Here is a 21362-nt window from a genome sequence, read left to right on the forward strand (position 1 = left end):
GAGCCTCTCTGTTCAATGGTCAGTTAGAGAAGCAGAACTGGAGTTTGGGAGAGACAGCAGCTGAGATAGTGATTTGGGAGTCACTGAAATCATATGAGTAGAGGAGACCCCCAAGGAAAGGTTAGAAAGACAGCCTAGGATGTGGGAGATAGGTGCCCATTTGGAAAAGGAGATCGAGGAATGGTCAGATGGTAAACCTGGAGTTTGCAAAGAGCTTTTCAGATACTTTGTCATTTGAGCCTCATAATCACTTTTTTTTTGGTGGGGCAGTGAGGGTTAAGTGATTTACCCAGGGTCACACAGCTAGTAAGTGTCAAGGGTCTGAGGCTGGATTTGAACTCAGGTCCTCCTAAATCCAGGGCCTGTGCTTTATCCACTGCAGCACCACCTAGCTGCCCCCCATAATCACTTTATGAGGTAGGTCCCCTAAGTATTAATTATCCCTGTTTTACAGATGAGCAAACTGAGGGTCAGAGAGGCTCATGGAGCCATGGCTGGTAAGTGTCAGAGGTAGCTAGGTGGCCCACTGCACAGAGCACTGGGCCTGGAATCAGGAAGATTCACTTTCATGAATTCGAATCTGACCTCAGACACTTACTAGCTGTGTGACCCTAGGTAAGTCAGTTAACCCCATTTGCCTCAGTTTTTCATCTGTAAGATGATCTGGAGAAGGAAACGGCAAACAACTCCAGTATCTTTGCCAAATTAACCCCAAATTAAGAACTCACAAAGAGTCGGACACACCTGAAATGACTGAACAACCACCATAGAATCTGAACCCATCTCTTTCAGCAATACTATACCTACCATGCCACACTGCTCTTGTAATAATAGAGAATCTTATCTTCTAAGTCCAACTTGCAATTATTTCAACAGGTACTAAGGACTCCCCAGTGAAAAAAGGGGTGGCCAGGGTCATATGTGGTCAGGGGCATTTCCCTCACTTCAGCCTAACTTTCTGTATTTGAAGGAAAGCCTGCCTTCCTTCCTTCCTTCCTTCCTTCCTTCCTTCCTTCCTTTGTTTTCCTTTGTTCCTTCCTTTCCCTTCCTTTCCCTTCCTTCCTTCATTCCTTTGTCCCTCCATTCCTTCATTCCTTCCTTTCTTTTTTCTTAAATAAAAGGTTTTTTTCACTCAAGGATCAGGGTGGTTGTTCAGTCAAAGAGACCAAAGCCCATGTCATCATCAGACTCTTCTGACTCCTCCTTCTTTTCTTCCTTCTTCTCCTCTGCAGTAGCAGAGGCAGCACCAGCAGTAGCTGGGGCAGCAGAGCCAACACTGGCAGCAACAGCGACAGGCACCACAGGAGGGCATGGAGGCCAGTTTACTGCTCCCCTGAGCAATCCCATCTTCTATGTTCTTGCTGCTCAGCTCACAGATGACCTTCTTCAGACACTCCTCATCCATCTTGATGCCCACACTGTCCAGGATCTTTTTTAGGTCCTTGGAGTTTGGCGAGTCATTGCCATCAAGGACCGCCAGGAGGTAGGCTGCCACATAGTGTATGTTGGTGGTCTAGGCTCTGCTGGGTCCAGTTCTGAGGTTGAGGCCTGGTGCTGCAGGAACTGTGGGAGCAGCAGGGCCCACAGTAAGTTCGATCACAGTGGCATCAAGGCTGGGAAAGCAAGGGAAAGGCTTTCAAAGCTAAGCATGAGAGAAGCCTTCATGCCTCCTTTCCCTGCCATGTCATCCCTCTTCTCCTCATAAGTCTTTTACTTAAAAGCAAGGGCCAAGGTCAGATTAAGTGTGGGAGGAGGGAAAATTCTGAAATTAAGCCAGTACTTCAAGAGATCCCTCTCACGTGGAAACGGATCTGGTTCTTCACCAAGTGATTTTCTCAGGCTGTACCAAGACCATTTAGGAACCTTTTATGTAGCAGCCTAGCATGCCATGTGAACCCTTATCTTCACAGTAATCTTCATGTAAAAATGGAGGGTTGATTTAGTCAATCAAACAATTCCTCCACTCTATTTAAAGTACGTGACAAAATGCTGGCCCTAATACCTTTGTCAGGTGAAAAAAAGTCAGCCAGTGGTATGAACTAGTTGTGAATCATGATCAATAAATCCACCATGGGCTTTAGACTGAGTGTGAAAAGTCCTTGATCAATTGAGAAACCATTAGATGATGTGAAATGCTGCCGTGAAGCGTGTTTTGATGGACTGAAGAGGCTGGCCAGGCCCTGGGAATTTTGTATAAAATAACAGCCCAGTGGGACACCCAGGAAATTTGAGTAGAAGCCTTTTAGCTAAGGTCCTGAGAAAAAATTGCTTGGGTTTGGGGGGAGGGAGATCAACCTGGGCCTTGCTCTTGGTCTTTTCTACTCCCCACCCCAGCCCAATGCCTGTCTTGTGTGGAGGAGGACATTCATTGTGAGTTTCAAAAGGTCTGGAGGGTTTGGGACTTTCCGTCGGCATCCCAAAAGCTAGCATCATTGTCTGCAATGGGAGTCAAGAACACACTAGAAGTGATAAGGAAAGGGAGATTAAAGGTGCTACAAGAAGGACAGCAGGAAAGCTACGTGATACCTAAGGGAAACATGTCGAGGTCCCCAGCAGAAGGACTTCCAGGATCTATGAGTTAATCCATTTGCCACTTGTGCTCTAAGCTTGAGCCCACTTTCCCTTGGACTCTGTATCTCTTTGTAGGAGAGTACTTCACAGAATTTTGGGAAAATGTCTTGTATTGACTTTACTACTATAGTAACCATATATATAGTTAGCAGGTGACCAAAATGAAGCCCTTTTCATACTGAGTTAGAATAAAATCAGCACCAACATCCTAGTGAAAGATGTTCATCTTAGTATTAACTATACTATATTATATATACTATATTAACTCATTTCTAAAAGCTAAGTCTGGCTGGCTAATCAACATCAATTGATAGGGAGAAGCCCATTAGTTGGGGTCTCTAAGCTATAGCAGTAGAAAGACCCATCTCCAAACCACTCAGGTCTACTCTTAGGACCCTGCGGAGAGAGATTCTAACTGTCATCTGGGCACCCAATTTGCTAATACAAGGAGAGGCTGGAAGAATATGCTACCCTCATTTCATTCAGAGAGAATCCGGGCTCCAGGAAGTATCGGGAACATAGAGGACAGTTAGTTAATCATTTGCTAAATGCCTAGCGGTGCCAGTTACTGTTAGATATAAAGGGGAGCCAGCTAGGTGGTGCAGTGGATAAAGCACCAGCCCTGGATTCAGGAGGACCTGAGTTCAAATCTGGCCTCAGACACTTGACACTTACTAGCTGTGTGACCCTGGGCAAGTCAACCCTCATTGCCCTGCAAAAAACCAACAACAAACCAACAAAAAAACCAACAAAAAATAAGATATAAAGGGGATACAAAATAAAGCCTCTATTCTCGAAGGGGAATAGGTTATTTCTGAGCCACAATTTCCTTACCTATAAAATGGTGACAGTCACACTTGTAGTCTTTGGCATGGGTCTCAAATGAGATGCTACATGAGATGCTTAGACCAAGGATTTGGAGTCACCTGGCCCAAGTGTACATATAAGGTATTTTATTTTTTCCGTTACATGTAAAGATAGTTCTCAACTTTTGTTTATACAAGCTTTACAATTTCAGATTTTTCTCCCTCCCTCCCCTCCCTCCCCCTCCCCTAGACAGCAGGTAATCTGATATAGGTTATATCTATATATCTATATACATATATATATATATATACACACACACACACACACACATATATATACCCATAATAACATTAATCCTATTATAAAAGAAAAAATCAGAGCAGTGATGCAAAACCTCAAAATAGAAAAAAAAAACAACAGCACCCAAAACAAAAGAAATAGTATGGTTCAATCAACATCTATACTCCACAGTTCTTTTTTTTTTCTTGGATTTGGAGATCCTCTTCTATCATGAGTTCCCTGGAACTCTTCTGTACCATTGCATTGGTGGGAAGAATCTAGTCCATCACAGTAGGTCAACACTCAATGTTGATGATACTGTGTACAATGTTCTTCTGGTTCTGCTCATCTCACTCATCATCAGCTCACGCAAGACCCTCCAGGTTTCTCTGAACTTCTCTTGCTCATTGTTTCTTACAGCACAATAGTATTCCATTACATTCATATACCACAACTTGTCCAGCCATTCCCCAATTGATGGGCATCCCCTCAACTTCCAATTCCTTGCTACCACATAAAGAGCAGCTATAAATATTTTTGTACATGTGGGTCCCTTTCCCCCTTCCATGATTTCTTTGGGAAAAAGACCTAAAAGTGGAATTGCTGGGTCAAAGGGTATGCACAGCTTTATCGCCCTTTGGGCATAATTCCAAATTGTTCTCCAGAATGGTTGGATCAGTTCACAGCTCCACCAACAATGAATTAGTGTTCCAATTTTCCCACAGCTTCTCCAACATTTATTATCTTCTTTTTTTGTCATTTTAGCCAATCTGATAGGTGTCAGGTGGTACCTCAGAGTTGTTTTAATTTGCATCTCTCTAATCATTAAAGATTTAGAGCATTTTTTCATATGGGAATAGATAGCTTTGGTTTCTTCATCAGAAAACTGCCTGTTCATATCCTTTGACCATTTCTCAATTGGGGAATGACTTGGATTCTTATAAATTTGATTTAGTTCCCTACATATTTTAGAGATTAGGCCTTTATCAGAAGTACTGGCCTCAAAAATTGTTTCCCAGCTTTCTGCCTCCCTTCTAATTTTGGATGCATTGCTTCTGTTTGTACAGAAATTTTTTAATTTAATATAATCAAAATCATCCATTTTGCATTTTATAATATACTCTATCTCTTGTTTGGTCAAAAACTGTTTTCCTTTCCAAAGATCTGATAGGTAGACTATTCCTTTCTCTCCTAATTTACCTATGGTATCACCTCTTATGTCTAAATCGTGTATCCATTTTGACCTTATTTTAGTATAAGGTGTAAGATGTTGGTCTATGCCTAATTTCTGACCTGGCCCAAGTGTAAACAAGTCCAGCTCTGTCGCTCACTAGCTTATGTGATCTTGAGTTTTCACTTTGTGTCTTTGGACCTTGGCTTTTTTACTTGTCAAATAGATCTCTAAGGTCAAATATAGCTGTGATATTGAATTATAGGGAACCTGGGATGTCCAGTGGCAACTGAGCGATTTCCATCAGACTCAGGGTTCCCAACTTGGGCTATGAATTATCCTGATACCTCTGGGGGGGCAGTGCAAGAGGCTTGTCAAGGGGTTATTGGGAATCCTTGGTAAATTACCATATGATCTTGTTGAAATAAATCAAAAGTAGTAAGGTTAGTGAAGAACGTTGGGGCTTAGAAAGAGAATGATGAGGGTGGGCCATGGTGGTGTGGAAGCAGACAGGGTGTTCTGGTGGGTCTGACCACTTTGAAAGAAGCAGGTGACCAAAATGAAGCCCTTTTCATACCGAGTTAGAATAAAATCAGCACCAACATCCTAGTGAAAGACGTCGATCTTAGTATTAACCCGAAACTGAATAGATGACGTGACATTTGGTCTTGTTAATAGCTAAAAACCGCACTACAACTTTTGGGACACTGTGTAGTGGCTGGGTTACTCTGGACAAGCTCTTTATTTGGAATTTTAATTTTATTTTTCCCAAATTACATATTTTTGAAACTTTGTGTTCCAAATTCTCTCCCCCCCCTTAAGAACTCAAGCAGTTCAATGTAAGTTCTACACGTATAGTCATGCAAAACCTTTCCCCGTTAGTCAGGTGAGCAAACTCTTTTGGAAGAGGGCCTGTCCTCCTCCGGGGTCCCGAGCCGCCCCGCAGGCCCCCTCCCCCTCCCCCGTTGCCAGGGCGCCTTTGTGTCTCCTGGATACCGGCGAATGGGGGGCGTGGCCGCGCGTCACGGGGCCGGGCTATAACTGCCAGCGACCGCTAGGGGGCGCTCAGAAGCCAGGCTGGACTTCCCAGACTGGGCCGGCCCGTGCACCACGCCTCGGGCCCCTCCCCTGTCATTTCCTGGCTCCTTTCCGACGGGTTTGGGGGCCGGCCGTAGCTGAGGCCGCAGCCGCAGCCGTAGCCGAAGCCGAACTCGGAGCGGCGGCGGCGGCGGCGGCGGCAGCGGCGGCGGCGGCGACAGCGACAGAGAGAGCGCTAGCGCCTCTGGACATGGCGTCCCCGTCCAGGAGGCTGCAGACCAAGCCGGTCATTACGTGCCTGAAGAGCGTGCTGCTCACCTACACCTTCATCTTTTGGGTGAGGGGGGAGAGGGCCGGGTGGGGGGCTCTGGGCGCGGCCCCTCCCCCCGGGGCCGGAGGGCGGGGGCGGGGGCTGGCTCAGGTAATCTCTCCTTTTAATTTCCTGTGTTTCTTAAGCCGGGAGCTGCTCCCGCAGGTAAATCAGCCGGGGGGGGGGGGGCAAGGAGGGCACTCCGCCCCCTTCCCCCTCCCTGCGGGCGGTCCCTGTCCCCCGAGGCCTTGGGCTCCTGGCGGGCCGGCCAGGGTCCCCCTCCCCCGCCCCGAGTTGCTGGAGAGGGAGCCGGCCGTCTTATCCATCCGGGCCCTGGCTTCTGGCAAAGCCGAGGATGGAGGTTTCGATGGGGCGCCTACTTGCCCAGGTGTTGCCTATCTGGGCCCGCCTGGCCAGCCAGGGTAAGCCGGGGCAGGGGTGGCAGGCCTCAGCCCTTGCAACTGCACCCCCTCCCTCCAGCACTCCTAGTCTTCCGTTGCCTGATGAGGGGCCCACCCACCTCCTCCTTAGTCTGGGCCCCATCATATCCGAGGCCGGGTTCTTGCTCCCCCTTTGGGAGAGGTGAATTTTGGGAGAGCCCCCTGCTAACTGACTCAATTTTCTGATTTCCCACCAGTTCACCGGTGTGATCCTCCTCACTGTCGGTATATGGGGCAAGATTAGCCTGGAGGTGTATTTCTCTCTCTTAAATGAGAAGGCCACCAATATCCCTTTTGTGCTTATCACCACCGGAGCTGTCATTATCGTCTTGGGCACCTTCGGCTGTTTTGCCACCTGCAGGGCTTCAGCTTGGATGCTCAAATCGGTGAGTGCTTGTTTTTGTGTCTTTATTTTATTTATTTATTTTTTTTGGTACAGTAAGGATTAAGTGACTTGCCCAGGGTCAAGTGTCAAGTGTCTGAGGCCAAATTTGAACTCAGGTCCTCCTGACTCCAGAGCCATTGCTGTATCCACTGTGCTACCTAGCTGCCCCCCCCCCAATTACTTGTTTTTGTAAGCAAGGGGATTGAGTCTTCCTGGCCATCATTTTCCCTTTTCCTGTATTGGGGGGTGGGGGAGGATGCTTCCCCTGCCACTTGGCACAACTTTTCCAATCTCCTACTCAACTATGAGTTTCCGTTCCTTATGTCTTCACCCTAGGAATGTGCCAAACCTCCAGATTGATGAGCTGAATTGCCAATTCACTATCCAAGATGCACTCTGTTCCCTGTTGCCTTCCCCTGCATTCTTGTTTGTCAGAGATGAAAGTGGATTGATGTAGCTTTATTTCCCTAATAGGCTGGCACTACAAGATGGTCCCAGTTTGTGTTGACCTGACTTTTTCCTTTTTCCTTTCTCTAGTATGCTATGTTTCTGGCCCTTATTTTCTTGGTGGAGTTGGTGGCTGCTGTTGTCGGATTCGTTTTTAGACATGAGGTAAGTCTGAATCCAGGGCCTGGGATGAGCCTTGAGAAGGACAACCTTTAAGTGGCAACACTGAGGGTCAGACCCCACTTGTTAGAACAACTAAATATGTAATTGGCCCTGTCCCCACATCTTAAGAGTTTAAATAACCAAGGGATTCCTGAATTGTAAACTTAAGAATCAAAAATCTTACTGAAGAGGAAATCGAGGCCCAGAGAAATATACTTGCTCAGGGTCTCAAAGTGATTCTTCAGTTGTTTTTCAGTAATGTCCTACCCATTATGACCTCATTACCCTTTATGACCTCATTTGGGGTTTTCTTGGCAGTGACTGGAGTGGTTTACCATTTCCTTCTCTGGCTCATTTTACAGATGAGGAAACTGAGGCAAACCTGTAGTATTTGAGGTCAGATTTGAACTCAGGTCTTCTTTACTCCAGGTCTAGAGCTCTTCTCTAGTGCCTCCCTCTGTGCCCTTCAAAGTGATACCAAACTTGGCAAAGCCCTGGTTTGAACCTTGGTCCTTTGCCTTGCAATCCAGCATTTTTTTTTCACTGTATCATACAAAAGAGCCCCCACTTCTTTTTCTTTTTCTTTTTTTTTGTGGGGCAATTAGGGTTAAGTGACTTGCCTAGGGTCACACAGCTAGTAAGTGTCAAGTGTCTGAGGCCAGGTTTGAACTCAGGTCCTCCTGAATCCAGGGCCGGTGCTTGCCACTTATTTTAATTGCTGATAATTTTGCCTTTTTGTTACTTGGGTGAGAGTTTAATAGACCTTAGTGGTTTTGGGGTTTTTTTTGCGCGGGGCAATGAGGGTTAAGTGACTTGCCCAGGGTCACACAGCTAGTAAGTGTCAAGTGTCTGAGGCCGGATTTGAACTCAGGTCCTCCTGACTCCAGAGCCAATGCTTTATCCACTGTGCGCCCTAGCTGCCCCTAAACCTTAGTTTTAAATGAGGAAGGCTCAGTTTGTAAGTGTGCTGTTATAAGAAGGTTTAAAAATGAAGTAGGCTTCTTCTCCACTGTGGGATGCTGGATTTTTCTTTGGCTTTTTAAGCACTGAATGCTTAAGCCAGTGGAATGGAAGCTTGTGAGGGCAGGGACTGTCATTTTTGTCCTTGTAACCCCCAGTATCTAGCATAGTAGGTACCTAGGAAGTGCTTGAGAAGTTGAATCAAATGTGTTTGCCATGTGAGTCCCCCTCCCAGGGAGCAGCTAAGTGATGCCATAGTACACAGAGCCTGGGGCCTGAAGTCAGGAAGACCTGAATTCAAATGTGGCAAGGTGACCCTGAGCAAGTCACTTCACTTCTAACTGCCTCAGTTTCCTGAGATGTAAAATGGGCACAGTAATGAGATATTATAAAAAGTGCTTAGCATACTAGTGTGTGGGACATAGTAGGCACTATATAAATGCTTATTCCCTTTCCTTCCCTCCCCAGAACTCCTCACATGAAGGCCAGTTATGAACAGGTTCAGTTTCTAGATAGGCATCCCCATTAGCAAGACCCTCCTCATGAGGTGTTAGGTGGAGCTTTTAATTGTGAAGGAGTCACCCAGGCATGGGGTTTCTCCAGGATCTGAGATCTTGGGCTGGAAGGGACCCAACCCCATGATTTTACAGAGGAGGAAGTTGAGGCCCAGGGAAGGGAAGTAAGGAACATAAGTTGAGAGCCTCAGAGATTGGAAGGCAAGGCCCTGGCCTCCAGAGTCACTTTGGCTTCTGCCTCCCTGGTGAGCTCATTTTAGGTCCTCTGGAGGTACCTGTGGGTGGGTCGATTTAAGCAAAAATATTAGTTACTCTCTACTAGGTCTGGGAGTTAAAATCCCATGATAAAAGAGGGGTTTGGGAAGTATATTGGTGATCTACTAAAAGGGTGGCCTTGTGGCAAGGTGCCCACAGAACTCTCTTCCAGCTTCAGATCTCTGTTCCTATGAGCCGGATGATCTCTGAGCTCTTTTCTAACTCCAAACCTCTGATCCTCATGCTCATGGAATAGAAATTCTCAGAATGGAGGAAATGTTCTTCCTCTCTGCCCTGAGAGGACTTTCTTGTGGTGTTTGGGACAGAAAGTCCCTGATTTCTTCTTGTAGCAGAGGGTCAGGGGGGAGCTAGTCCACCCCACGGGACAAAAGCATAACCAGGCCTCTCTTCATGGTTATCTGGCCTAAGGTTTGGCGTTTGTTTTCTGAGTGGGTGGTTAGATCATAGTCTGCCACTAAGGAGATGAGTTAAGACTTTATGATTCTGTGAGCCAGATGACCTCTGGCCTCCCTCCCAGCTCCAACTTTATGGCCCTGTGATTGTTAGGTATGATTTCTGGGCTCTCTGCCAGCTTAGTCTATGATCTCATATTCTTTTCATACGCAGTAGAACCTGGTTGGAATGTTCGTGCCTGAAGCATTGAAACAGGATTCTCTGGAGAATGCTATCATATTTAGTCCTTTATAGGCTTTGTTATCAGAAATGACCCCTCTCTAAGCTCATTCATAGGGTAGACGTGTGGTTTGATCTATAATATAACTAAGTCCATGGTATAAGATATATTATAATGGAGTATTACCCAAACAACATTAAGGGATGGTTGGAGGTTGATCTGAGGAAGGTGACTCTTCCTGTCCCACAAGCCACCTCTTGGTGCCCTGGAGCTGGATGGACTATTGGTTGTGTCCAGGTGGACACCCCCCCCCCTCTTTTTTGGGGGGGCAATAAGGGTTGACTTGCCCAAGGTCCACATCTAGTAAGTGTCAAGTGTCTGAGCCTGGATTTGAACTCAGGTCCTCCTGAATCCAGGGCTGGTGCTCTATCCACTACACAACCTCGCTGCCCTCACTTCCTCTCTTGAGGTAGAAATGTAAGCCTTCTGATGAAAGCAGTTTTCTGAGGTTTTGGTCACTAGCATTCCTTTTCCCTTCCTGCAGATTAAGAACAGCTTTAAGATGAATTATGAGATTTCCTTGAATCAGTACAATGATACAGCCAATCAGAGAAGCGAGGCAGTGGATACTATCCAGAAAACTGTAAGTGTGTACACTTGGTACTTTATCTTAAATGCCCCCTGCAGGAGAATGTGTTCTTCCTCTCTGTCCTGAGAGTCCCTTTGTGGTGTGGTGCCTGGGACAAAAGGTCCCAGATTACTTTGTAGCGGAGGGTCAAAAGGGGACCTAGCACACCCTGGGCTAGAAGTGGAATCCAGGTGGGCTTCTTTGTATTCTGACCTCTGGTTTGGGGGGGTTGTTGTCTGAGTGGTTGTAGTTGGCCACCAAGGAGACGGGCAGCTTTGGGGGGCTGAAGAGTGGAAGGGTTGACATGGGCCACCATTTCCCTAGCCAAGGAAGTCAGAGTGCTGAGGCAACAGCTGTCAACTATATCTTGGAGGGAGAGGAAAAGGACTGCTGGGAAAAGTTTGTAAAAATGCTCAAGAAGTTGTCAAATCAAGTCAAGTCAAGAGGGATTGAAACACTGTGCCCAGAATTGTCTTACCCGCCCCCCCTCCTCCCCCATGCACACATACCCTCCCAGCAGTAGGCTTGATGAGCTCCTTGCTGGAGTCATCCCCTCAGTGATGCAGATTCCCTCAGCCAGCAGTCTGCCTCGTGGGCCTCACCTTCCTGTCTTCTTCTCTTTAACGTTGCTAGGATACTGCTGGTGGAGCCCAGTGGCTGGGTCTCTGGTGGTCAGACTCTGCTCTTGCCATTGTTTTCACACCAATCCATCTTTTTTACTTGTATGTGTCTTTAGAGAGTAGTCTAGATTCTACCTCTCCTTTCTGATTTTTTGTTTGGCATGTATTACAGCCTTCTCCAGCCCACCATATATTTTTCCATTGCTCTATGAATCATCCGTCCTTTAGTTCTTTAGAGACTCTGGGGTCTTGTGACTCACCAGGAAGATGTTGGTGTTCAAAAGATGAGTTGTTTCAGGGAAAAGCTTGGGCTTGGGCGTCATCAGGAGAATTGCACAGCTTCCCAGGGGCCATCCGGCCCACTCACCTTCTGTTCAATACTGATGCGTTGCACTCTGAGCCAGTCATAGAACAAATAATGTGGAAACAACTGTTGGTGGCAGCATTGGGGGCTGAATCTGTGCTTAGCTACTTTATTTTCCTTGGGGGTTGAGACCAGGCTCACCGGGGGGGGGGGGTCCCTGCCTCACATTGAGGCCTAGGTGCTGCCCAGGTAGGCTCACCAACCATGGGAGTGGCCACTTTGAAGGCATCAGTGATTGCACACCTTTTGTATTTCAGCCCCAAATGTCTCTTGCTCCCATTTGCCAAGCATCATTGTCCATTTTAATGCTAGATATGATATGACATGCACTGAACTGTATTTAGGGTTAACCCTAACCCCCTCAATTGCCTTTTTCAGCTGCACTGCTGTGGTGTCCAGAGTGCTGTGGACTGGGAAAACACCGCGTACTATGAGGAGAAAGGTTTTCCTCGGAGCTGCTGCAGGTTTCACAGCTGTACTTGGGCTGATAGGAAGGATTTGAAGAAGCAGAATCAGGAGGTGGGCAGCCATCTTGGAAGCTGATGACAGGATGAGCTGTTTGGGGGGGTGGTTGTCATGTACTTTATTTTACTTCTGGGGAATGGTGACTATGGTCCAAGTAGGGAAAGGGGTTTTTCCTTGAGAGATTTCAGTGACAAACTGAGGCCCTCATCTGGGAAGATGACCCTCAATGACTATTGCCAGTGTCCCCTTCTCTAGGTAGGAGGTGGGCTAGTCCCCTCATTTCTCTACCACGAAGACAGTCTCGCATTTGATCTCCCCACTAAAGAGGAGGCCCAGGGCCTGAGATGGACTTGTTTTCTTTTCTTTTTCTCTTGTAGGGCTGTTTTCTAAAAGTAATAACTGTCATGCAATCGGAAATGGGTGTGGTGGCAGGCATTTCTTTTGGAGTTGCTTGTTTCCAGGTGAGTCCTTAGACTGAAGGGGCTTTTGCCAACTTTTTTCTTCCCGTCCACAATGGAGTTTAGTTTTTAAAACAATGTCTTATTCGTGCTCTTTTTTGTCACTGTCACTTCTCAATGACTCCTCCTCCTCCCCCACCCTTTTTGGTTCAAGTACAGTAATGTAAAAAGAAAAAACCCTCAATACATGCCACAATGTGTGCCTCATTTTACACTTGTAGTGCTGAGAGGCAGCTGGGGGGGGGCGTGTCCCAGTGCACAGTGTTGGGCCTGGAGTCAGGAAGACTTGAGTTCAAATGAGACCTCAGACAATTAACTGGGAAAGTCATTTCACTTCCATTTGCCTCAGTTTCCTCAGTTGTCAAAATGGATATCTTCCCAAGTTTCTTGTAGTTCTACACAATTGTCATTTCTTATGGTACAATATAATATTTCATTGTATTGTCATATCACAGTTGTTCAGCCATCCTCCAATAGATGGGCACCCCCTTTCCCTCCATTTCTTTATTGTTCCATGAAGATTGATTGTATATTTGGCATCTTGCCTTCTGTATTTGAGCTGCTTGGGACCTCAGTAGTGTTTAGAGTAAGCTGGGATCCTCCCACTGGTAAGCCTGTGGTTCAAGGTATGAGCAGAGGCAGGCCTTCCTTTTTCCCAAATGTGGCATCTGCTCTTGATACACAGTATGATCAGACCCAACTTTTGGGGTCAGATTTATTTTGTGGATTAAGTGCTTAATGAAGCTGGGGCTGTTTGGTATGAGGTTCTGATTTCTGAGTTTTGAAAAGAAAAAGGAAAAAAAGCTAATCTGGACCCCCCTTCCCTCCCTTACCCCTTTGCAGCCTATTTGAATGTTTTGAGTCTTATCTTTCTCTTTTCCCATATGGGTCACATGCATGTCATCCTGAAAGCCTGGAGGAAATAGCTGGCTCTTCTTGGAATTCCTCTGCCATTTCCCTCATTCTTTTCCTGTGGTTATTCTTTAAAAAGCAACAGAGCAGTCTTTCTTTTCCCCCCTGCCCCCTCCCCATTGGAACCACCTTTACCCGCACACAGCTTTTGAGAGCAGTTTGTGGTGGGGAGAACAAAACACAGGATGCCTGAGAACCTTGGCTTTGGTCTCTACTTGTAATCAGACACAATTCCAGAACACAATTAGGACTCTCTTTTATGAACTCAGACATTTACTAGCAGTTCATCCACGAGTCCACATCCAGAATTTAAGATATGAATTATTCCAGCACCTTCCTTAATTGGTGGGGCTGTAGTTGTGACTCCACTAGGGACTTGATTTTCTCAGCCCAGGGTATTCCTGGATTGGGGACCTCTCCCAGCAACATAGATAGAGCTGGTTGGGGACTCGTACTAAGGTTACAGACTAGTAAGTTTCAGGGCTGGGATGGGAAGCCAGGTCTTCTGCTGCCAGGTCTATGCTACTGCTCTGTTTTGATCATCTTGCAGCTCCCATCATGGCCCTGGGGGGGGGGTGATATGTGAAGAGGACACTCATTTGACTCAACTTCAAGAGAACCTTGTGCTTTTTCCTTGACACTGACCTCCCCAGGGAGTTGTGCAGAGGCATGTGCTGTCTTTGGTCTCCACTAACAAGTACCCAAGTGGTGTAACCCTTTTTTATCCTTTGCTCAGGGCTAGAGGGTCTTAATTTTTCAATCTGAGGATTTGACTTCTTTTTTCCTGAATAAAAGCATTGTCGTTGCTCGCCAGTGATTTCCTTCCCCCCACCCAATGCCTCTCCCAGCTTCCTTGTAATCAAGAAGGAAATTAAAGAAAAACAGACCCACACATTGGCCACATGTGACGACATAAGCTTCATTCCACACCCAGAGTCCACCACCTTGCTGCCAAGGGATGGGAGGTCTGCGTACATTGACCTTCCTGTTGGATAGAGTTGTGCGAATTTACTGCATTGAGCTGAGCTGCAGTGCGTTTCAGGATTGTTTTCCTTTACGTCATGGTGTTCACTGTGCAAACTGTTCTCCTGGCTCTGCACACTTCATTCAGTATCAGTTCCTACAAGGCTTTCCATGGTTCTCTGGATTTGTCAAAGTCATGGTTTCTTGCAGTGCAATCACATACAGGTGGTGCTGTGGTGGATAGAGTGCTGGGCCAGCAAGCAGGAAGACCTACGTTCAAATCGAACCTCAGACACTTGTTAGCTATGGGACCCTGAGCGAGTCACTTAGCCTTTGACTGTCTTGGTTTCCTTAGCTGTAAACCAGAAATAATACAGCACCTCTCTCCTAGGGTTGTTGTGAGGATCACATGAGCTATTTGTAAAGTGCTTTATAAATCTATAGCACTAGATAAATGCTACCCTTTGTCACCATCATCATTATCAATAGTCATACATTATTATATGCCAGGGTTGGTTCAGAGATTTTTTTTGGATACAACAGGTGTTCCTTTTCCATAGTTTAATAAGCTGAGGGTGCTGTATACCGGCTGGCTGTCACTCCCCAGCTTTGCATTTCGCTCCGTCCTCCCATCTCAAAGTCATACAAAGTTTCCGTGTGACTTCCTGTGTCTGACTGTCCTCACAGATTCTCTCTAGGTTTTTCTCAGACAGTCCGTTTCCACTTACGTTTTTATGCCTTTTCTTGTATCAAGATGATTACTCTCAGTTCTTCTTCCTTCTGAAAAATCTGTCATATTAAACAGATTTGTATTTTGACCTTAAAATCTTTTCTGAAAAGCTCCCACGGAATTGAACTTTGTTTTATCAAAAAGAAAAACATTTAAGCAACACCCCCACCCCCCACCCCCCATAGAGTGAGTGACCTTGTCTGTCTCTGTTTACAGTAACTGGCTCAACATTCTGCTGAGAGGATGGAAATAACTGACATTCTCTTTTCTCCAGGACCTGTACTGACAGTTACATTGGCTCGGAATTCCGCCTCCTTTTCCTGATCTTTTCATTTGAATCCTTTGGGTTACTCCATAAGTTGTTCTCCTGATTTTGTTTATTTCATCATGTTTTTCTGAATTCCTCATTGCCTTTGTCATCTCGCCTTCATCATTTCTTGCTACACAACATGGCATGTTATGTTCTGCCTAATCAATAGGTGCCTGCTTTATTTCCAGTTCTTTGGTTCCACAGGAAGTCAATTAGACTTTTCTTGTTTGTGGACCTTTGGTCTGGAACACTTAGTCTCTAGAGGGGTGTATTTGTTCTGAGCTCTTGTCTTTGGCTCCCTGGTCTTTTTCACTTCTCAGAGTGAGAAAAAAGGCCCCACTGACCTCTCTTTTCCAGAAACTTCTTTGAGTTGGGAGGGTTTCTCCTTGAATGATTGTTGCCAGGGACAGGGAAGTTGAGAAACATGCAATTGCAGGATTGGGTTTTAGTGGGTCAATCTCATCTCTCTTTAGATTAGAGAGGCCTTACCCAGGTCATTCAACAGAATTAAATGCCCACAAGTCAGAACCGTCCAGAGGAAATGAGGAGTTGTGAAAGGAATATATGTGACTATCTCAGATGCCTCTTGGATTCCTGGGACTCCTTGTTTTCCTTTGTCTGATTTTCTTTGTGCTCTCTTTCCAGTTGATTGGCATATTTCTGGCCTTCTGTCTCTCGCGTTCCATCACCAATAACCAATATGAGATTGTGTAAACTGGTGGTTGACAGCTCCGTGCCTCTCCGATTAAGGTATGTCTCTCTTCGGTCTTGGTAGCTGTTTGAGTGTCTTTGTGTGCACTTGTGGCCATAAGGGCTCTGGATTGTGTGAGACCCAGCCATGGAGCCCGCCCCATCCCTGGGCTACTAGAGCTTTGGGTTTGCTGCCAGCCAGCCTGCCAGGGGAGCTTGTTGAAGCTCTTCCCGGATACGCTGTGACTTTAAATCAACCAACTTGAATTTCCTGGGTGTTTTGTAAAGATGGTCTTACCTTTTTAGAGTCCCGCCTTATGGGTACATGCATGGTGTGGTTAGACCCGTCTGCTTATGCCTGCACTCATAGTGGGCCTTTTGTTTATACGTCATGGTCTTGGTGTGGAGAACTGAAAGAAACAAAGCCTTTAATTGAATGATCCCCTAGTTAAGAAAATGGGCCTGTGGTTATGTCCTTGCCTGAAGGGGACCTGCCTGTGGTCCTTAGCACTCAGAGGGACCTCGAGGCTGGGATCTTAGTCGAGGTTGTGCATTGTTCCTCTTGATCTATTTCTATTTCTCTGGAAGGGAGCTGGGCCCATTGTACTAAACTGGATGATTCGTTGGGGAAATGACTGAGGGATTTTTTGGCTGGCGCAGGAGGGCCACTGTAGGATCTTTGGAACCGAAAAGGCCCATAAAGGATGTCTTGTCCAACCTCCTCATTTCCAGAGGAGGAATCCTCGGCACAGAGAGGTTCTGGAACCAGCCGATGGAGGTTACGGTCCCAGCTCTGAAAATGCTCCCCCTCGGCCCTCTGTGGCTCAGGAGGCACAGGGGCTTTCGTTCTATCCTACCGGGCAGGAGCACTGGCAGAAGCTTCTCTCTTCCCGCTCCCAACAAAAGCGTCCTTGTAGTAACTGGCCTAACCTTCCTTTTCCTTTGGCTATGACCCAAGATGATTTCCCCTGTGGGGGCCCACTGGGCTCTGGATTTCTCTTCTCATAAGCACTTGGGTATGCGGGCCCAGAAAGCTGCCTGCTGCAGCAGCCCCTCATGCCCACATCTATGGAAGGTATGCTGCCAAGCCAGAGGAGCCTATGGGAGGGCACAGTCTTCACAAGCTCGGGGCCTCCTTGAGTCTCTGGCAGAAGTTCCAGGGCTATCTATCCAGGTCTATGCAGGGCTCCTCACTCAGAGCCTTTCCCCTAAAGATGCCTCTGAAGGTGGTAGAGAAGCTAGGCTGGGGCAGGGCTGCCTGGGCCACAGCTGAGAGAAGAGGCCCAGTAATGAGCACGGTTGCTTTTGGCTGCTGCAGCCAGAGATCCCTCGAATCCCTGCCCTCCCCCCAGCCCAGCTGCCTGGTGGTCTTTAGGGGCCAGCCTGGGTCCCAGGACCCTCTCTAGGGGTATGGGGGGTTGGTTTTGCTCTTTCCATTTTCTGCTCTTCAAGGGGATCTTTTAGTCTTACCCATTGTGGCTTGTGTTACTGCTGTCCCGATGGCTGTGTGGTAATGGGCCTTTACTGAACTTGACTGTTTGGGTTTCCCTTGGTTCATTGCTTTTATTTAGGCCTCTCTGTCCTATATGTGTGTGTGGTCTTAGATCAGAAGCTTCCAGGAGGCAGGGGCTGTGGATGGGCATCACTCATTAGGTGCTTTATAGAACTTTCTGATGATGAGACCAGGTCTAGAAAGCTACCACTTTGGAATTCATTCCATCTAGCACTGATTAAGCACCCACTGTGTACCAGCCATGGTACCAAGGCACCAGGGAGATGGACAAAAGTGAACAGGCCTGTCCTCCAGGACCTTCTGTTCTCCTGGGGGAGGGGGCGGTGGGTGCTGCTACTCCCTGATGCTAACTGAAGTAGGAGGAGGGAGGGACCACTGGCTTAGATGCCAGGGTATCAGAAAAGGCTTCCTCTGGCATTGAGGTGGGAGACAAGGCAGGGAGTCTCCCAAGACAGAGGATGGGGAGGGAGGGAGTGTGTTGTGTGCATGGAGGCTGCAGTTAGAATAGAGGCCGTCTGGGAGGCCAGCTGGGTTGGAATGGAGAGGCCATAAAGGGTGGTGTGGTGCAGCAGGGAGGTATGTAACATTGACTTCTTGTTCTTTTCTTTTCATTAGCTTTAGGACACTATTTCTCAGCTCCCTTCCTTGGAAAAGGCTTCACGACCTTCAATATGCAAAAGCTGAAAAGTTGTATGAACAGACTGATCCAATGAAGACCTGGCGCTTCTGAGTTTTCCACCACTTGCCTCCCCCAACTCCGTTTCTTGAGGCTGGGGGACCATTAAAAGTCGTGTTAAGCTAACATAGTGTATAATGTGGGTAGTGGCTGTGTGCCTTTTGGCCTGTGGCTTGTCTTGCTTTCTCTGTGTCTCTTTCCCATAGGCCGGCCTCCTGTTGTCCCTTGGTGCGACCGACCTTGAGGTCGTCAGAATACATAACCCTCCTTCTCTTTGGTGCCATACGATCTTCTGTGGCTTGGGAGGGTGAACCCTGTGCCCAGCAGAGCTTATCTCGTCTGACTGCGTTTCCCAGCAGGCTGTTGTTGGGCATGGAGCCCCTGGGGCACGGCCTGGTGCTGGCTGCAGGTGGACACCTCCGTCGTCTTAGCTGCCAAGTGGTGCTTTTGGATCTCTGACCCAGCCTCCTCACAGTAAAGACACTCATGTTCTGTGCTTGACCAGGGCTCCCTGGGCTGCCCGTTCTCTTTCCCTTCTCTCCTAAAGCAAGGTGTTGTATCCGTTTTGTAGGTTTCTTCTCCCTTTTCTTTCTTAGAAAGGCCTGACTTCATTGTGTATTATGCTGTAGTGATTTGTTTTCCCCTGAGGGACTTGTAGAATAGTGGTTGTTCCCAGTAGCCTTAGCTGCTAGTATTTCCCAACCAGGTTGGCATGACTTAATTGTCAGTATTATGTGCTCTTTTGCCTTGTATTCTTGTGTGATGATTTCTGTTTCAGGCCAATAAATAGAACTTTCCTGTCTGAATATTCAATAAATAGTTGACTCTTGTCCTCAAAGATATTAGCTGTGTTGAATAAGTTTTTTATTGACTCTTTTAGGAAATCTGCCAGGGGAGCTGGTGGCCTCTCACTCCTGTGCTCTCTGTCTCTGTCCCCCTCTCTGTCTCTCCCTCCCTCCCTCTCAGTCTCTATCTTTCTCTTTCTGTCTCTCTCCCTCTATCACTCTGTCTCCCTTTCCTTCTGTTTCTCCCTCTCTCACTATCTGTCTCTCACTCCCTCTCTCTCCTTCTCTCTCCCTCCCTCGTTGTCTTCCTCTACCTCACTCTATCTCTCTCTCCCTCTCTCTGTGTCTCCCTCCCCTGTCTGTCTCTATCTCTCCCTACCTCTCTGTCTCTTTCTCTCTCTACCTCCCTCTCTCTGTCTTTCCCTTTCTCTGTGTCTCCCTTTTCCTCTCTATCTCTCCCTACCTCTCTCTCTCTCTCTCTCTCTCTCTCTCTCTCTCTCTCTCTCTCTCTCTCTCTCTCTCTCTCTCTCTCCCTCCCCCGGCCTCTCTGTCTCCCTCTCTGTGTCTCTTCCTCTCCCTCCCTCCCCCCCTCTCTCTGTCTTTCCCTTCCTCTGTCTCTCTCCCCCTCATTCTCTGTTTCTGCCTGTCTTTTCTCTCTCTCTCTCTCTCTGCATCTCTTCCTCTCTTTGTCTCCTTTCCCTCTATGTCTCTCTTCCTCTCCCTTTCTCTCTCTGCGTCTTTCCCTCCCTCTCTGTCTCTGTTTCTTACTTTCCTTCCCTCCCTGTCTCTCTCTTCCTCTCCCTTTCTCTCTCCCTTTCACTCTCTTTCTCTGTCTTTACCTCCCTCTGTCTCCCTCATTCTGTCTCTGCCTGTCTTCCTGTATCTTTATCTCTCTGTCTCTCTCTTTGTTTCTTTCTCTGTCTCTGTCCCTCCCTCTCCATTTTCCCTTCCTCTTTGTCTCTCTCTATCTCTGTCTCGCTCTGTCTCTCTCTGTCTTTCCCTCTCTGTCTTCCCCTCCTTCTCTCTGTCTCTTCCTCTTTGTCTTTGTCTCTCTCTTTCCCTTTCAGTCTATTCCTTTTTTCTCTCCCTGTCTCCCTCCCTCCCTCACTATCTCACTCTTTCTCTCTGTTTCTGTCTCTCCCTTCCTTTCTGTCTTATTTTCTCCATCTCTCCCTCTCCCTCTCCCTCTATGTCTCTGTCCCTCCCTCCTTCTCTGTCTCCGTCTCCCTCTCTCTCTGTCTTACTCTCTCCCTCCCCCCTCTCCCTCTCTGCCTTTCCCTCCTTCTCTCTCTCTCTTCCTCTCTTTCTCCCTCTCTTTCTCTGTCTCTCCTCTCCTCTCTCTCACTTTCTCTCTTTCTGTGTCTCTCCCTTCCTCTCTGTCCCTCCCTCTCTGTGTGTCTTCCTCTCTGTCTTTGTCTCTCCCTCCCTTTCTGTCTCTCTGTTTCCCTGTTTCTCTGGTTTTCTCTCTCTTTCTGCATCTCTTCCATTGTCTGTTTCTGTCTCTCCCTTCCTCTCTCCCCCACAATCTTTGTGTCTCCTCCATACCTCTCATTCTCTTTCTGTGCCTCTTCCTCTCTCTGCCTCTCTGTTTCTTTCTTGCCTTCCCCCTCTTTCTGTCTCTCCCTCCCTTATTCTCTGTCTCTCCTTCTCTCTGTCTCCCTCTTCCTTACTTTGTCTCTCCCTCTCTCTCTATCTCTGTCATTTCTTTCCTCTATCACCTCCTGTCTCTCCCTCCCTCCCTCTCTGTCTGTGTCTAAGTCCGTCTCTGTCTCTCTCTCTCTGTTTTCTCCTCCCCCTCTGTCTCTCTCTCACTGTATCTGTCTCCCTTTCCCTCTCTGTCTCTGTGTTTCTTACTCTGTGTCTGTTCCTCTCTGTCTCTCCCTCTCTCTTTGTCTTTGTCTCTGTCTCTCCCTCTCAGTCTCTCCCTTCTCTCTGTCTCTATCTCTCACTCTTTATGTCTCCCTCTCTCCCTGTCTCTGTCCCTCCTCTATCTCTCTTTCTGTGTCTCTTATTCTCTCTGTCTCTCCCTCCCTCTCTGTCTTTGTGTCTCTTCCTTTCTCTTCCTCTCCCTCCCTTACTCTTCCCCCCATCTCTCTCTCTCTCTCTCTCTCCCCCCCCCCCCCATTCTCTGTCCTTGCCTGTCCTCTCTGTCCCTTCTTCTCCGTCTTTCCCTCCCTCTCTTTGTCTCTTCCTCTCTGACTCTCCCTCTGTCTCTCCCTCCCTCTCTGTCTCTCTCTTTCTGTGTCTCTTACTCTGTCTCCCTCACTCTGTGTC

At 47.3% G+C, this 21362-nt stretch overlaps 2 protein-coding genes across 3 annotated transcripts; one reads left to right on the top strand and one right to left on the bottom strand.

The window, feature by feature from the left end:
* Window positions 1-1152: 1152 nt before the first annotated feature.
* On the bottom strand, window positions 1153-6118 carry LOC122733869 (60S acidic ribosomal protein P2-like). The gene is given in 4 exon segments (XM_043974595.1): window positions 1153-1293; window positions 1295-1513; window positions 5679-5869; window positions 5983-6118. Coding segments are annotated over 4 exon segments (687 nt in total).
* Window positions 5929-19145, top strand: TSPAN6 (tetraspanin 6). Of its 2 annotated transcripts, none has more exons than XM_043974735.1 (8): window positions 5929-6203; window positions 6814-7002; window positions 7539-7613; window positions 10519-10617; window positions 11965-12105; window positions 12429-12512; window positions 16070-16174; window positions 18243-19145. In XM_043974735.1, the coding sequence occupies exons 1-7, from the start codon at window positions 6117-6119 to the stop codon at window positions 16136-16138; spliced, it is 744 nt and encodes a 247-aa protein (XP_043830670.1). In that variant the 5' UTR covers window positions 5929-6116; the 3' UTR covers window positions 16139-16174; window positions 18243-19145. The 2 variants fall into 2 exon arrangements, with proteins under 2 accessions (XP_043830670.1, XP_043830671.1); XM_043974736.1 differs by lacking the exon at window positions 5929-6203 and adding an exon at window positions 6329-6598.
* Window positions 19146-21362: the final 2217 nt, after the last annotated feature.

Source organism: Dromiciops gliroides, chromosome X (assembly GCF_019393635.1).
Source record: "Dromiciops gliroides isolate mDroGli1 chromosome X, mDroGli1.pri, whole genome shotgun sequence".
NCBI lineage: Eukaryota > Metazoa > Chordata > Mammalia > Microbiotheria > Microbiotheriidae > Dromiciops > Dromiciops gliroides.